The sequence below is a fragment of the Melanotaenia boesemani genome, chromosome 8, assembly GCF_017639745.1.
Source record: "Melanotaenia boesemani isolate fMelBoe1 chromosome 8, fMelBoe1.pri, whole genome shotgun sequence".
Lineage (NCBI taxonomy): Eukaryota > Metazoa > Chordata > Actinopteri > Atheriniformes > Melanotaeniidae > Melanotaenia > Melanotaenia boesemani.
In genome coordinates, this window is record NC_055689.1 from 31,973,147 (window position 1) to 31,990,334 (window position 17,188).

The 17,188-nt window shown below is 39.7% G+C and overlaps 1 protein-coding gene across 1 annotated transcript in view; it reads right to left on the reverse strand.

The window, feature by feature from the left end:
- The window catches only part of myo10 (myosin X), a 148,243-nt gene that overhangs the window by 22,133 nt on the left and 108,922 nt on the right, over positions 1 to 17,188 (reverse strand). Inside the window, exons 15-19 of the mRNA XM_041991974.1 lie at positions 16,781 to 16,873; positions 16,283 to 16,351; positions 15,643 to 15,725; positions 14,517 to 14,625; positions 14,139 to 14,219 (exon numbers count right to left, since the gene is read on the reverse strand). Of these exons, the coding sequence (XP_041847908.1) occupies positions 14,139 to 14,219; positions 14,517 to 14,625; positions 15,643 to 15,725; positions 16,283 to 16,351; positions 16,781 to 16,873 (435 nt within the window). The remainder of the gene's footprint in view (positions 1 to 14,138; positions 14,220 to 14,516; positions 14,626 to 15,642; positions 15,726 to 16,282; positions 16,352 to 16,780; positions 16,874 to 17,188) is intronic.

The window sequence follows — 17,188 nt, forward strand, 5'->3', positions numbered from 1 at the left end:
AATGTGAAATAAAATTCATGACAGCCACTGAAAGATTTGCTCTACCAAATGGTTAAACAGGCCGTTAAAGGGTTAAAAAAGTAATTAATCAAAAAAGTAGGCTGACTGCGTTACTCAGGAAAGTATTTATTCTGTTATTTTTTCCTTTTTTTTCGTGTTTTTAAGGGAAATATATTTAATTTTAACCGAACTGTAAATTTATCTGCATGTTCAAATATTTATGATAAAACTGTCATTTGGATCTGTCTAATGAATGAAATGGAAACTTAAAGAATACATTTCTAACAGAGAAATCATGGACACTTACTTCAGGTTGCTTGGGTGTCGTGGCTCGGTCTCCTTCTCAGGAGAGTTGCTTTCTGTCAGGGATCCCCAACCCTGGTCCTCAAGCCCCACTATCCTGCAGGTTTGAGATGTGTCCCTGTGGCAGCACACCTCACGGATCTCTGACAAGCTCTGCAGTCGGCTATAATTTGAGTCAAGTGCGTTGAAGCAGGGAAACACTGAAAGTCTGCCGGACAGTGGGCCTTGAGGACCAGGGTTGGGATCCCTGCTTTAAGTGATTCTAACTGCTTATAGCTGATATAAATAAATGAACATTTATCAAAAGGATCTTGTCTTTTGTCTCTGGGGGAAAACTGATTTCTGTCATTCCAGTTTAAAAACTCTCTTTGTTTTCTCTGGACTCAGTTTCACGACTGTTTCTCCTTATAAACTCTAATCCGATAAACACAGCTCACTGTGCAGGGCATTGTAATGATGGAAAAAGTAATTAATTACCTGTGTTACGACCCAACTTAAGGGGTAGGGAAGGGTGTAACAAAGACACGGTGAGGACAGTTATTTCAAAATAAAAGCACATTTATTTACAATTCCCGTGCGAAGTGATGGACATCCTGTAACACAAAATAAGATGAGCTGGGGTTAGCGGACCTGCAGAAAGAAACAAACTAAAACCTATACCAAACACACACCGAGTGCAAACGAAACACAACCGCCACTCGGTGGTGAAACTAAAAACCCAAACAAAAGCAACAGGCCCATAACTAAAGTGACCGTCGTCACAACACAATAAAACGCTAACCTAGCCCAGCTCTAACACAAACACAAAGTAAACTTAACTCAACACTTAAACACCTATTGTGGAAAGGAGGTGGTCGCGACACACACACACCCGGTGCACAACATGAGGGGGAGAGCGGCCGAAGCCTTTCTGGCATCTCCTCCTCCAGACCTGCCCCGGCTGCAGCCTCTTCAGCCTGAGCTGTCCTTCGGGCTGCAGCCTGACTGGTCCAGAGGGGTGCCAGTCACACAGGGGCGGGGACAAAGGCGCTAGCCCTGGCCACTCAGGGCAGCGCTCTGCCGCCCCCAATCAACACACAAACGGCCTCAGCTGTCTGCAAACAGCAGGGGCCGTAACACACCCCTCCTAAAGTGTCAAAATCCTCACAAGGATTTTGGCACAATACAAAAACACAACAAAACAAAATAAACACACGAACACAATTGGCAGTGCTGCTCCCAACCCAGCCTGTGCCTCAAAAAGTTCTCCACTGAGAACAGGGTGGTACGCCAACCCTCGGGGACTGCCCTACCGTCCCCGACTAGGGACATCAACCCGGCGGGACCCATCCCGCAACTCACGCTCGAGCAGTCCAACTGCCCAATGGCTACCACCCGGCACAGCTGGCACACAAAAACACAACACTACCACACACGAGCGCACCCTTCGGCCACCACACCCGAAAGGAGGCCGACGGCGAGTTCACCCCACCACGCTACAAATGACAGGCCCACACATGAGCAGCTAAAAAGGCAGAAACAAAAGGAGAGTGTCCGAACACACGCAGCCTCCACATCCGCGCCGTCTACACCTTCACCAGGTGGCAGAACTAGTGGCGACATTTCAGGAGAGGGCAGGCACTCAGCCTGCAACGGCCTCTCAACCCATGAGAAGGTCCGCCACCTCACACAGGGTCGCCCCTAGGCCAGAGCGCCCTATACAGCTGCAACTCCGAGTTCAGAACACGTTCACCTTTACACAGACACGCTCCCGCAGGAGCCATCTCCACAACCGCTCCAAATGCCCGTCACCAGCATGTAGTGAACTCACCTGAAGGCACCACGCTCCACCGGAAGCTGCCAACCGGAAGCTCCCCTTCAAAATAACAGCGCCCACTCACGCACACAAGAAAAAAAAATAAATGGCTAAATTCTCCACACCGTGCAAAAACCCCAGGAGATCCTCCAAGATGGTAATAGAAGAAAGATCCCGGACGAGCCCCCACTTGTTACGACCCAACTTAAGGGGTAGGGAAGGGTGTAACAAAGACACGGTGAGGACAGTTATTTCAAAATAAAAGCACATTTATTTACAATTCCCGTGCGAAGTGATGGACATCCTGTAACACAAAATAAGATGAGCTGGGGTTAGCGGACCTGCAGAAAGAAACAAACTAAAACCTATACCAAACACACACCGAGTGCAAACGAAACACAACCGCCACTCGGTGGTGAAACTAAAAACCCAAACAAAAGCAACAGGCCCATAACTAAAGTGACCGTCGTCACAACACAATAAAACGCTAACCTAGCCCAGCTCTAACACAAACACAAAGTAAACTTAACTCAACACTTAAACACCTATTGTGGAAAGGAGGTGGTCGCGACACACACACACCCGGTGCACAACATGAGGGGGAGAGCGGCCGAAGCCTTTCTGGCATCTCCTCCTCCAGACCTGCCCCGGCTGCAGCCTCTTCAGCCTGAGCTGTCCTTCGGGCTGCAGCCTGACTGGTCCAGAGGGGTGCCAGTCACACAGGGGCGGGGACAAAGGCGCTAGCCCTGGCCACTCAGGGCAGCGCTCTGCCGCCCCCAATCAACACACAAACGGCCTCAGCTGTCTGCAAACAGCAGGGGCCGTAACACCTGTTACTAAAGAAGTAACGCTGTTTTTTTAAGCGCATCACTGGTTTTGCTACTGCAGCTTCTTATTGGTGGATAGGGCGTCCTCACTTTCTTTGTTTTAACAATAACGGCTGTTCAGTTGACCACTTGGTAGCAGATTTGATATTTTAATGTTTGTTTTACGCAGCGTCACACAGGGCTTGTCATGCTTAGAAGAATTATAATGACACTAGGACATGAAAACTGACTCTATGAGGACATCTGCATTTCATCTGACTTGATTTACTGTCCAATCTCATGCAAATGGAAACTTCCAGATAGCACCCTCCGTCTCCGTCTGGGGCATGTCTAAATGAAGCTCTGAGGAACATCAACATAAATGTGACCCATGTCTGAACGCTGTTGCTTTGACAGATTTATGAAGCCATTAATGTGTCTCATTTCTGAAAAAGGCTGTGTCAATGTGCTGCTGCTGTCTTCTTTTTTATAAATGTCATTTTGAGAAGGAAAGAGGTCTGCAGATGGAGGAGGCTCTTTTCACTTCATCCAAAGCTTTTTTTTCTACTCTACAAGCACTGAGTGGAAATAATCATAAGAAAAGAAGGATAAATAACTTGAAATAAGTGATTTTCTCATGAGTCTTGCAAAGAAAAATAAAGGAGATGACAAATGAATGCACCCTTTAAGATGTCAAGATATTTTACATATGACATATTAGAAAAATCTCTTGTAACGGCCATCTTTGTGAGCCAAATTCTAAATGCTTTAATAACCGTAAATGAAGCTTTCACAAATTCAAGACATGGCCAAAACTGTTCAAGTATCCTTTGTAAATTGTTTTGTATTATCTGAGGCCATTTTTTGTTGGTCTGAGTCATAAAGTCACAATAAATAAATAAATAAATAATTCTGTATTTGTTTCAATTTGTTGAAATTGGAGACTATTTGTATTAAAATAAGACTTTAACAATCCTTCCCCTCAGAGCGATAACCGTGATGTAGATCAGCATCCAGAGGCAGACAGACCATCTCAAGGCTGGAGAATACAGACAACAATGGCTGTCTTAGCTCAACTTCCCAGCAAAAAGACTCAGCGATCAGGCATTCAGAAGCACAAATAGGGGCGTGATGGTCTGCTCCTTAGGGGGTTGGGAACCAGTGGGGGATAAAAAGAAAACGGAAACTTAAAAAGACCACAAACTCATGGTGAGCTGTCCATCCTTTAACTCTAATACAAGAGAGAAGAGTATTACTCCACGATGATGCACAAGCATCAGCAAAGATCCCTCCATTAATTCACTGACATATAACGGGTGCAACTCTGTAAAAAAAAAAAAAAAGGGTCTAACGTACATTTCTAGACTATGAAATAATGCAATCCCCCCCCCAAACACAACAGTGTGCTTCTTTAAAAATCTAATTAACATCTGACATTTCAGAGTTGTGACATCTACTTCATCCTGTCACAGAGGACAAAAAAATCTGAATAGGTGATGCGTTGAAATAAAAATATTACTTGGTTAAAAAAAAAAAAGGTTAAATAAAAAGGTTAATTAACACTCAGAGTTTAATGTCATCCTTTCTTGTATTGACATTTAAGGGACACCAAAGCCTTAAAAGTGTTGCATTTCCAGAATGTTTATAGAAAAGATAAGAACCAGGAAAGACCTCCAACCGAACTAGAAAGTAAACTAAATTGATGGGAAACTCTACCTGAAAAAACTATGAATATTTATCTCAGTTGCTCCAATAGCTTTTCACTCCTCTTTAGGATAACATCTGACTAAGAAAACCAGATACTATTTAGAAAATTGTCAAATATAATCACCAACATATACCCGTAACGCTCAACACAGCAGCCAGACCACCATTCTGATGTGATGATGCTGGACAAGACAAGTTTTAAAAAAAGACAAAATGACCAAAATAAAAATACAAATATGAAGCTCCATTGTTGGGACTTTCCCATTCCTGCAAGGATCAACATTCCTTGTTTGACCAGATCCAACTCAAACCCCTGACCCCGTTGGAAGAGGGATTCTGGTGGGTTTGAATTTCTTTAAAACATAAATAACACAAAAGAAACCTGCAGAGGTAATGCTGCTAAGAAAAAGTGAATAAAGTTACATGTAGCGTGTTAGAGTTGAAGATGTACGTGTCTGTCATCTCGTGGTATCAGCCAACAGGTTTAGGCTCTTTCTGGAGATATGTCCTGTTTTTCTGTTACACTTTGGCACTTAGAGGGTTAACACAGAAATTTATTTTTTCTTTCCTTTTTCATTATGTGAACATTTTAACCCTCTAAGGCCCGACCAGTGAAAAAATGGCAAAAGTCAGATTAAAATCTTTATTTGGCCCTTTAACAAATTTTTTTTTTTGGGGGGGGGGGGGGGGGGGGGGGGGGGTATCTACCATTTATTATTGTGTAATACTTTAAAAATATTATAATGTGGATTTCTGCTACTAGGTATCTATTAGGGGACAGAAGACAAGTATCAGACTGTGTTCAACAAGGTTTTGAGCAAAGTTTATACCATAATTTGAAGCAAAATGTCTCAGTATGTAACAAATATGTCACGCCAGGCTCTTATGGGCTAAAGTTCAATATTCAGAGTATGGTTCATTCTAGAATATTATTCTTCATCTAAATGTCTGGGTTCAGGAATAAATTCATATATCGATACTTTAGTTGCTTTTCCTGATTTGATATAAATGTTATCAATGTAACTGAATGTAATCTAATAGTTATGCATTGAATCAACATATTGTATTATAAATAGATTTGGGTTTCACATCACTAATATGAGATCAAAAACAAAATCACCACTTTAAAGAGTGAGATCAAATAAATACATATAATTGGACATAATATTTTTAGGACCAAATGACCAGACAACCATGTATATGTGTGATTAAAATGTTAACAGTAGCCTGGAAAATATTATTTCATTATCAAAACACATTTTAAAATTTTTATTATGCAAACATAAATGTTTTTAGTAAATTAAAAGTAATAAGTCAAAGCATTTCCTGAAAAAAGAGAACTTTAACAAACATTTGAATAGAATCTAGCAGACCAATCATCCAAGTAGATGCCAAATTTTTATCATCGTGAAACCTAAAATGTCCCAATGAAAAAGACAGATGTCAGAAAAACAAAATCTCTAACTCTATCAACAACTTCCTAAAAGTGTAATCCTATTAGAAAAAGGGCTTCTGCAAAAAAACTGTCAAGAGACAACCTCATCTTCATTAACATGTCATTTCCTAAACAGTCTCCTCATTGTATATTCATTAACGTTATGCCCTCCAGGCTTGATGATAATAATCATCACACACTTCGAAGCAGAAGCTCGCTGGCTCCATCTCAAACGTCTCTTTACCCTCTTAAAATCCCATGTGCATCATTTCAGGACTGAAAGCCTTCAGTTCCAATTAAAATGAAGATGAACAGAAACCACTAAAGGGATTTCAGCCACTCCTTGTCATTGTGAAGTTACACAGCAATAACATCACTAAAAGGATTCATATTAAGTGATATAAAAAAGATATTTTGCTGTTTTTCTGCATGACAATAATGTTTCTCTAATAATCAGTTAACGGAGCATCAAAGGAGAGTTTTCACCTTTGTAGCAAATTTTTACAGACCATAATTTAATTTCTTATTCCTCTCAATGATTCATGCAGCAGGTTACAAAAATATCTTTAGACATTTAAAGAGAATTAAGCATCTGTGTCAGCCGTCGTTTTACGGAAAAGTAATAAGTCTTTTGTCTGCAAAGACAAGAATAATTTTTTAGTATCTGTCATGAAGCCAAACACCAACCTCTGCATCTCGCCTCATTCCACAGCACTACAACCCACTGTAGGACTTTTAAATCACATAGAGCATGCGTGCCTTGAACGCACCACTTCCCATCTGAAACATGCATTAGGTCTCACCTTTCATCGTAGCTTCCCACTTCGTATCCTTACAGGATTTTTATTTATTTATTTTTTGCAGATCAGGTACAAATAAAACTTCCTAAAGCTGCCGTCTCTCTCTCGCTCCCTCTCCGCCAGGCAAACTGAGCAGCTCAGACACACACATTCACACACATACACACTCAAACAAAGGCTTTCAAACCCAGAGCTCCACTCCCCTTTTTTGTGTGGAGTGGGAGGGCTGTGGTTGCTATGGTGATGCATCTCCTGCTGTGGCTAATTTGTGTTGGCCACTTGTAGGGTCTGAAAGTGTATATGTGTGTTGGTCTGAAAAAGATCAGGCTGTTTACTTTTAAATGTGGTTGTGACTTTTGTGTTCAGTCCCTGCAGCTGCAGCATGAAGCTAAACTCGTGAAGCTGAAAGCTGAAGCATAAAGCATGAGGCTGAAACCATAAAGTATGAAGCATGAAGCTGTAGCATAAAGCATGAAGGTGAAAGCATAAAGCATGAAGGTGAAAGCATAAAGCATAAAGCATGAAGCTGTAGCATAAAGCATGAAGCTGAAACCATGATGCATAAAGCATGAAGCTGTAGCATAAAGTATGAAGCAGAAAACATAAAACATGAAGCATGAAGCTGAAAGCATGAAGATGAGGCTAAAGCATAAAACTGAAGCATGACGTTGAAAACATGAAGCTGAAGCTGAAACCATAAAGTATGAAGCAGAAAACATAAAGCATGAAGATGAGGCTAAAGCATAAAACTGAAGCATGAGGTTGAAAACATGAAGCTGAAGCTGAAACCATGAAGCATGAAGCTGTAGCATAAAGCATGAAGGTGAAAGCATAAAGTATGAAGCAGAAAACATAAAGCATGAAGCATGAAGCTGAAAGCATGAAGATGAGGCTAAAGCATAAAACTGAAGCATGACGTTGAAAACATGAAGCTGAAGCTGAAAGCATAAAACTAAAGAATGAAGCAATGTGACACTTCCTCACATCTGCTGAACCGGACCCAACACAAGTCCTCATGTTAACAAACTCAAATGACAAATTTAAAATACGTCTTTACATCAAATCATCTCACGTTTGATCTTTTTCTCCTGACATTATGCAGAATTTTAGGTTTAGATGAGACATTTTAACCTGCTGTGTATTCTGTGTGTGTAGATTTAAATGTACATCTTACAAAAACAAACATCTTTGGCACAGAAATTAAATAAATTACTTGAATAAAGTTTTATTTTATTCTGGCTAGTCTATATTTTCCACAGTTTTATTTTCAAGCCACATGCTAGTGAATTTGTCCCAGAGGCCGTTAGTCTCTCTATTCCACATTTAAACTCATATTTGCCACATTATTTGGCATCCCATTATCAGAATCACCCAACCCAAGAAATAATAGACAATGATGAAAATTTGAATTTCTTGAATCTGAAGTCTTTATTTGTCCCCTTACTAAAATGTAAAAAAAAAGTACAAATGAATAAATATAAAAAAATATTTGCTCATATGTACCATTTATTACTGGGTGATAAATCAGAATTATTTTATTGTGAAGAGGGCTATCGGATTGTATACAACAGTGTTTTGAGATATTATGATACAGTGATGCAATAGATCTCAAAACTGTATGTATCAAGGTGTAGTTATGATTTTTAACCATATAATTCCAGCACTCATGTAACATGGCTGACCTGAATGTCCTCACACATGTTAATATTCAAGAAATCTGAATGTTTAGAATGACTTGTGTCCATTTCTGCCACGACAACACTTTCATTTGGCTTTAACTATACAGCCTAATGCTGCCTGCAGAAGGTTGGGGTTGCTGTGGTGACGAGTGTCTGCAGTTGAGAAGCGTAGATGATGAGGGTGACAGACTTTATGAGCAAGTCAGCTTGAATTTGAGTCTCTGAACAGACAAAAGTGGAAAAAGTCTGTAAGAACAGCTGCTTTTTATCCTTTCATCTGTAGGAATACAATACCTCTGACAGCCAGCTGTACACAAAGTGCGGATCCCGTGAAATGCATCAAAATTGATAAAAAGGCACCCAGTTATTTTATATGTAGTTTTCTTTTTAATATTTTATATAGTGGAAACATTTTCCATACTGTCAGTAAAATGCAGGTGATACGTCGCCATGCCCATGAAAAAAAAATACTGTCCTGAAAATGGTGAGTTCAGATTGAGATTAGCATCTTTTTCTAGGTAATTTTTATGTTTATTTTAGCAGAAATTCTGTACTATCACAAGGTTTATTGGAAACTTTGGGCATTAGTTCTGCTTGGACGTACTTATGAATTTTTTTTTTTTGTTTCTTGGCTCTTCTTTGTGAAGAAACTCTTCTTTTGATAAAAATGGAGACAAATTTAGATAACTCAAAACTATTTTAAAAAGAAAAAAGTTTGAAAAGCCAGAGTATTTTAGGACATTGCAGTCCTACTGAACGATTGATGCAGCAGTAACTTTCCATGCTTTTATGCCTGTGTGTTGTTTTGGAAAATGGACAATGTACGCAGAGACATGTTCTCATTATATTCAAAGCTCATAGTCTGTGCTGTTGTACATTTAGCCAATTTATTGATATTTCCACAAACACCACCCTTACCATCTGCAAGAGACCCGTGACCCTGCAGCCTGTCAACACACTGTTGCATCACTTCTTCCAAAAATTTATCTAACGTAAAGCATTTTTTTCCAAAGCTTTCTTACTGTTTTTATAGGGTATTTAAACATTGAAACTGGTTGTTTAGGAGACTAAAATGAAGTTTTGATTTTTAAAGGGTTAACCTGAAATGTTTTATTTTTTATTTCCAAGAGCCAGGGAGGCTGAAACACAGGGTTTAGTCAACATTGAGGATCTTGTCATGTTTTTAATGGTTATGTCTTAAATCCAGTATCGAAGTCACCTTAAATTAATTTTATTTATTTTTTCACCATTACATTTTCCACTGCAGAATGTATGTGTTGCATAGCAGTCCATTACAAAACACTTCATTTAGTAAAAAGCTAAAAATCACCACACTGCAGGAATTACACCACAGGAGGAGATACAGGAGGGACATGATACACAAATATAATACAGTCTCAGTTTATTTTACTTTACTAATAATTAACTATAACAAATAACTACTTTAAACATCATTTGAGGTTTTTATGATCTTTGTAAGAATTCTGGCTTCATGGAATTTTGATGGGTCACACAGTGGATTTTTCTATGAAACCAGGTCCAGCGCTGTACAGAGCCGGAGCCTTACTTAGAACCTGTTTTTTCTGTTTGTGCTGCCAAAGGTTCTGGTTCCAACACCGGAAACAGGTGCTACACTGGACTCTACTCTTTTCTGGGCCAGAGTAAAGAATCGTTTATGTCAGGGACTGGAGGTGGGATTATGGAGACCAACCAGACCAACAAAACGCTAAGACCGCCATGTTTTATAAATCCAGAGCCAGCGGGCGTTAGAGAAAACAATAAAAACTGAGGTGAAATGGACGTGATGCTGACGCAGCAGAGGAAGAACAGGAGCTTGGTGTCGGTTACGTCTTCACAGTCATGTATTACTTTTGTTGGATGTTTAAAAAAAAAACTAATCAAATCAGATTTATTTGTATAGCACATTTAAAAAAACATCCAAAGTTGACCAAAGAGCTGAACAATTTTCAGAAGCAACGTATAATGTGCTCTCTCTTTCATGGGACCTGTCTGAGTGTCTTAACTTTGCTTACCTGTCAGGAAACCCTAGATTCTCCAGACTGAGCTCTGACTGTTGTTTACTGCCCATAAAGCACTGACCCTCAGTGTGTTGAGTCTCAACTGGTTATTAGTATTACTCCTCGCATGCACACTCCACAAAACCATCAGCCTTCCCCTCCCTCCTCCCTCCTCCCCCCTGACACCTGCTCTGAGTCAAACAGGCAGATGACAGGGGGCTCCTGGGGGCTTTTTGGGGCCACGTGCCATGCTGCTCTGACCCCTGATTCCCCCTGGGGAGGGACTAACACCCTCTCCAGTTGTTCTCCTCGACTACATTAAGCTCCACTCAGAAGTCATCATCCCGCTACGTTTAACATTCGATCTGAAGAGTCCAGACGGTCGTGTTTCGCCTCATAAAAACATGCTTGATGTCCAGCTGGTCTCCCAGGGGACACTCTTTAAACACACGTGTGTGTTTCCCTGCATCTACACAAGTATGGGTCTGCCTCCTTCCAAATAACCAAAAGTAAAAATGTGTTTGCTTAGAGGACGTCGTGGTCATTGGGTCTTGGGTTTGTTTTTTTTGTCGTCTGTGTGTTTTGGTTTGGTATTTCTGTCCTTTCGGTTCATTGTCTGGTTTCCTGTTTTATTTTGTAGGTTTATTTTTCTCTGTGTATTGTTTTCTGATTTTGCTTCTTGCTCATTAGCTCACCTGGTTTGATTTTCTCATTCACTTCGCTTTTTCCTTATTAGTTCCTCAGTGTATTTACAACCCTTGGTGTCAGTTTTCCTTTGTCAGATCCTTGTTGTGTTCCCTGAGCTTTTTGGCATATTTTTGGTATATATTAAAACTTGTTCCTGCACCTGTCTGTCTCCTGCCTCTTCAGTCTGCTACTGAGTCCTCACCTCCGCCACACTGACAGATACAACCTGGCTGTATATTAAAGATCATTAAATCCACAAATAATTGAATTAATGGTCTTTAAACTATTTTTGATTGCACAAAACCGTGAATTGTGTGAAAAATATGCATGGTATTCTGTTCTGACGGGGTAGCACAAATCGACAGATAAGTCTATAGATTCAGCCTGCGGTAGCACATTTAGACAGGGTAGCACGTTTCAACAGAACACCGGCTCTGATGGTACTTCAACTACTTTGGTGAAAGTGAAACTCCTTCTTGCAGAGTTGTGCAGATCACTTTTTATTTATTGGATGTTACATCAATTTCTCTTTATACTGAAATCCATCCGCAGGGTCAGCCAGCTTATTTCATGCAGCGCATGCACTAAATGAGTTAAAAATATTGACGCAATTAACGTGTTACTTTTGACAGTCTTACTAAAAACCCATTTTAAACCAGTTTAAACTAGTTCAGCCCCCCCATGAATGGTCATGAATATGACCATTTTTGCTCTTCAAACTCAAGAAGCAACTATCTGACAAACAGTGCAGATGTACACAGAAAAGACCCGACACCCCCTCCCCACTCACACAGTAACAAACAGAGACCCTCTGTGTGAATGAAGACAGCCCACAGATGACAGAGAAACCTCCTCACAGTGACGGTAGAGCTGAGCAACATCTGCGTCACAAATCTCCAAATGTCCGTGTCTGACTGCACCTCAGCTGCCCAGCAGAGACATGAGCATGCAAAGTTTTCCTGCTAACACTGATCTCAGTGTAGATAATGTAGAATATTATACTATATAGATACTGTTTGAGCTCACTGTGCAACCTCTGGTGATGCGTTATATTCATGCATAGCATTATGCATTTGCCACTCTCATGAACTTTAAGGTAAATTTAAGCCAGACTATTTGACCGAGTTAGGTTTGAAGATGCCTGCTTTGTGGCTGAGATAGCAGTTAGCTAACGTTAGCTTCTAGGTAACATGACAAGTACAGTTTATCAATGTGAGCAGCAAAAGCAAAATGACTAAAATATGCATTAATGAAAGATCTAAGATCTATAAGAACATAAAAAGATAAAGTACTGTTACAAATTAAAGATTCGTTAGCATGACCAGCTGTATTGGCTTCAAATTTCTTTCTTCTCTCATTTTTTTTATTTCTTCCGCTACAGAAAGGTTGAGTTGGATTTTAGTGGAGTTGGATGGTCAAACTCTACCTTCATGTAGTTCTCAGAGAAGCATTCCTTAAATTTCCAGTTATTTTGTGATCAATACTAAAAAGAGAGGCTCTACTACAAGTCTGACAGTTTTGTTCACCCTACCAGATTTTAATGTAATTCTTGAAATCAGGAATGTCCAGTTCCAGTCCCAAGTTTTAGATGTTTTCCTTCTTCAACACATCTGATATATAGGAAACAGCTCTTCCCAACAGCTTGTCAACTTCTGCACTATCCTGTTAATGATCCACTCTTTTCAATCAGATGTGGTGCTGCCGGGAAACTTCTAAAACCAGGAGGACAGTGGCCTTTGTGGACTGGAATTGGATGTCCCTGTTTTACATCAATAGCCTCAAGAACAGAGGAAAGCCTCCAATACACAGAGAAAGCAGGAGTTTAAGAGAAAACCAAAAGTCTGAGTCACAGAGAAATGTAAACACCATGTACTGTTAGCTTCCATTGCTGCCTGCACTAATTGAACTAAACTGTTTATACATCCAACACAACACAACACACGTCTGAAACAGCTGCTCTGCTTGAGCTTCAGGATGTCTCAATAGTCCCGACTTTTAGCTTTGCGTCGCCCATGAAGTGCAGCAAACAATCCAAACATTTTTATGGCTGTGTTGTTAACAAACGGCATCCGCTGATCTAAGAACCTTTAGGGAAGCTGTAAAGGGTCAAACTTGTTTTTGCAACCAAACATATTTTAATGAAAAATCTACTAAACAAAGTGCTCTGCTCTGGGAAGCAGTGGTGGATCCTTGGAGAGTTGAAATGTCCATTTTTAAAAGGATGGATAATGTGCGTGCTCTAGCTGGGTGTAATAAAGGAATAACCATTTTGATGCAGCAGTGTGTTTGTCTGAGGAAACGACATTTTGAACTTTTTAGGAAAATTTACTTTTTGTCCCTGAATAAATTCTCTGATATCAAAGCAAAACATGTGATTTGACTAACAGCAGCTAGATGAAAAACGAAATGAGCGTTTTGCAAATCAGTGACCACTTTCACAGAAAGCAGGGATGGAGTATCAAAAGTTTTTACATGGAAAATCCATTATTTGTTCAGGTAGTGATACATAAAGCACATATTCTGTGTGAGGGAAAGCAAAAGATGTGTATGTGAACAGAACCTGTTAATAAGGAGCTGGTAAAGATGGTGAAGGACAAATCTCTTTGCTATATATCACTGTGCACATTAGCCCTCTAGCCTCAACTCCTTTAGCCTGTTACCAGGCAACCTGGGGTTAAAGGTCACTGGCAGGGCCAGACACTTCTCATTCCTGTCTGCTGCTTGGAGAACGGAGGACTATTTGATTGCTAAATGATGAGCGATTCACATGCAGTGCTCTTGCTCCGATATCTTGACCAGCTAATATTTACTAAAGGCAAAAAATGTCGGTGTGTGTGTCTGTGTGTGTGTGTGTGTGAGAGAGAGAGAGATTAATAAGTGTTCATGGACGTTTCAATCAATGACTTACCTTGTGTGTATTTGGTTTGATGCATCGAATAAAATATGGGTTGGAAGTGCTGAGTGTGGCCATCAGGGAGTGCAAAGAAAACTGAAACAAGACAAAAAGAAGGTCCTTAATGAGATATTTCTTTAAAAACTCATTCATCATATTATCTGTGTGTAACTTGAAAAAGTAATACTTGACATTACCACACAATGCTTCTTCTGGAATTAGCTCAAAGATTCACCTGCTACAATTTCTCCCATCAATTCAATTAAAAAAAAAACCAAGACACTACATCAAGAAAGTCTTTTCTTAGTGACGATTAGCAATGTTTTCGTAGCATTTAGCATCAGTGACAACCAGAACAGTGGGTGTTAAACATGTTGTTTACTTGCGACTGACCTTAAACTGGGAGCTGACTGTGGGCCGCTTGTGCTTGGAGCTGCTCTTCAGAGTGTCCTGTTTGTTGCGGCTCAGGACGTGTTCAAACAGATCGTAGACAAAGTCCAACCTGACGAATGGAGGGAAGTAGTTAGAATCAGAATGATGTGATATTTACCTGTGTGACCAACAGATTTGGTGTTTTAAATTTTTCAACTAGAACTTAAATACAGCAGAATAATACATTTCTCTATGTAGACAGAAAAGCAGGATATATCTCGTTATTACACTCGTGACTTTATACACCACACCTTTGACTATAAGCATTTTCCTCATTACGTATGATAACTGCATCGATGTTTGATCAGTGTTTTCAATTTAGAGCTATGCTACTGGCTCATTAATCATTGGGTCGATGTATCTATGTAGTCTGATGTATGATTCCACCCCTAGTGTTGTTTATCATTATTGCTTATCTTTGCTTTTGCTAAAATAGACCCTCTCACAATGTCTACCTCATGTTGCAGTTTTTTTTATTCTGACTAAGCCAGTGATTCTGTCTCAGGTCCTGTGGAACAGACACCATTGAAACCTGAGTGTGCAGTTTGTCCCCATCAACAAGGATACACACATTTTCATTCACCAGATCTGTTTGGCCTTGTGGGACTTCAGACTGAAGAGGCTGTAAAGTCACAGCTGTGATGAAAAAGTTTCGTGCAGCATCTCCAAAATCCAGATCACCTTTTTTTTGTTTTAGTTAGGAAAAGAACTACTAAAAATATAATCTTCTTGGAAGTTAAGCATGTTAAGTTGGGAAAACTCAATGTTTTATTGACATTTTCCCTGTGGAATGATGCTATTGTATTTTTGATCATTAAATCAATCAGTTTTACTTCTCGATCAGTTTTTTTTTGACTTTGTGCATTTGCAGAGCCTGTACTTGAATTCTTTCCCCACAAACTCCTTGATAATATTCTTAGGGTTTAAAATAAAGCCACCGAGAAATAATCATTCCTAAATTAAATTCATTGTTTTCTTAAAAGTTCTCTTGAGTATAGGGGACGTATAAGCTTCTTTATTAGTTAGCAACAAAAGTGAATGTGTGGAAGGACACGAGGATCATATGTCAGTCCTGCTGTTAGCTTACCTGCTCTCCCTCAGCATGTTGAGGATGTCATCTCTGAAAGTGTCGCGGTTCTTCTCCAGTATCCCCCTCACATCGTACACCACCTGCAACAAGCCACAAGGGTGCGTCAGAGTTTCACAGGAAGATTTGAAAGTAAAACAGCACCTGGACAGGGGATTTTAAACTAATCCACCATTCAAACAATCAAACAAACAAACAAAAACCCAACTCTACAATAACTAAACTATGCAGAGAAAAAAGCTTTGGAGAAAACTGTGGTGGGGTTGCCGTGATTGTCCATGTTTTGGCACAGAGGTAGAGAAAACAAGTTATATTTAGAAAGTCACGAGGACAAAATAAATATGTTTGTCTTTAAATTGTTGGACAAGAACTGACAGCCCAAGATGTTTACTCATATTTAAGAGTTGTGGTTGACGTTTATTACGTCTTCTCTCTCTTTCTTTCTAGAATCATCCATAATAACCCTTCTTTAAAATGTTAAGTTGAACCAGTGAAAATGTGTATAAAGACAGCAGATATGAGCAAATGTGCTGATTATAAATGTCCATCAGTTGTGAAGTTGCCATGGTGATTAGATGGGGCTAAAAAAAACTATGAGGAAGGTCTGTCTTGGGATCGAGTTTGGGAATGATGAACCTACCTCCCCTGCATAGTGTCTGACTCCAAAGTAGTGCACAGCAACCCGAGGTTTCACATAAAAAGGGTTTTTCTGCAGTGAAAGAGGAAAAAAGGCAAGTCGATTAACTTCACTGCTGCTCTGCTTAAACAGCACAAACAGTAACATTTAAACTGAGTTTGAGCAGAAGCTAAAACTGTGCAGGCTGACGGTCAAATTTGCAAACAGTTCTCAATATTCTGTCAGCAACATGTGTGACATGTATCTGAAGCAGTTTAACTTTCCATGGCGTTCAGAGGAAGCAAACTGATGTAAGAATAACTTATCTAACTTTCAAAATGAAGTGTTTAATGCAGCATTGCTTCTTTGGCCTGGGAACCTGGAGCCCCTAAACTCCCTGCCACAAGCCTAAACATCTTATTACCCAGTCTGTCGTACATGGGTTAACTGCCTCAGAGAGGAACATTTATGTTTGTATTTGTCACTTTATATCAAGTTATGAAACATATGCCGGAGACATACTGAGTGCTGGCTATGCAGTTTCTCCAGTAAGGTGTAGTCTGTAGCTTTGGGGAAGTGGCTCTCCTCATTCATCAGTGCCAGGAGACCCAGTTTCTATGGAAACATAAAATACAACCATAATATCAACTTAATTTCAAATGTTATACTCAACATTGACATCAACACATATGTGTCTTCTTTTCTTCTGGATATTCTGATATCTGTTATCATTTAATCATATACTCACCACGTTGTTTCTTATGGTTGTAAAATTGTGTTTCAAGTAAATATTTAATTTAAATATTTGATATCATTTCTACCATAATATCCTACCATATAAATCACAGTATTACAGAAATGCTCTATAACATTAATCAACCTTTTAATGAGGGTTTTATTTCTTGCTCAGACTTTAGTGACTGACTGAAG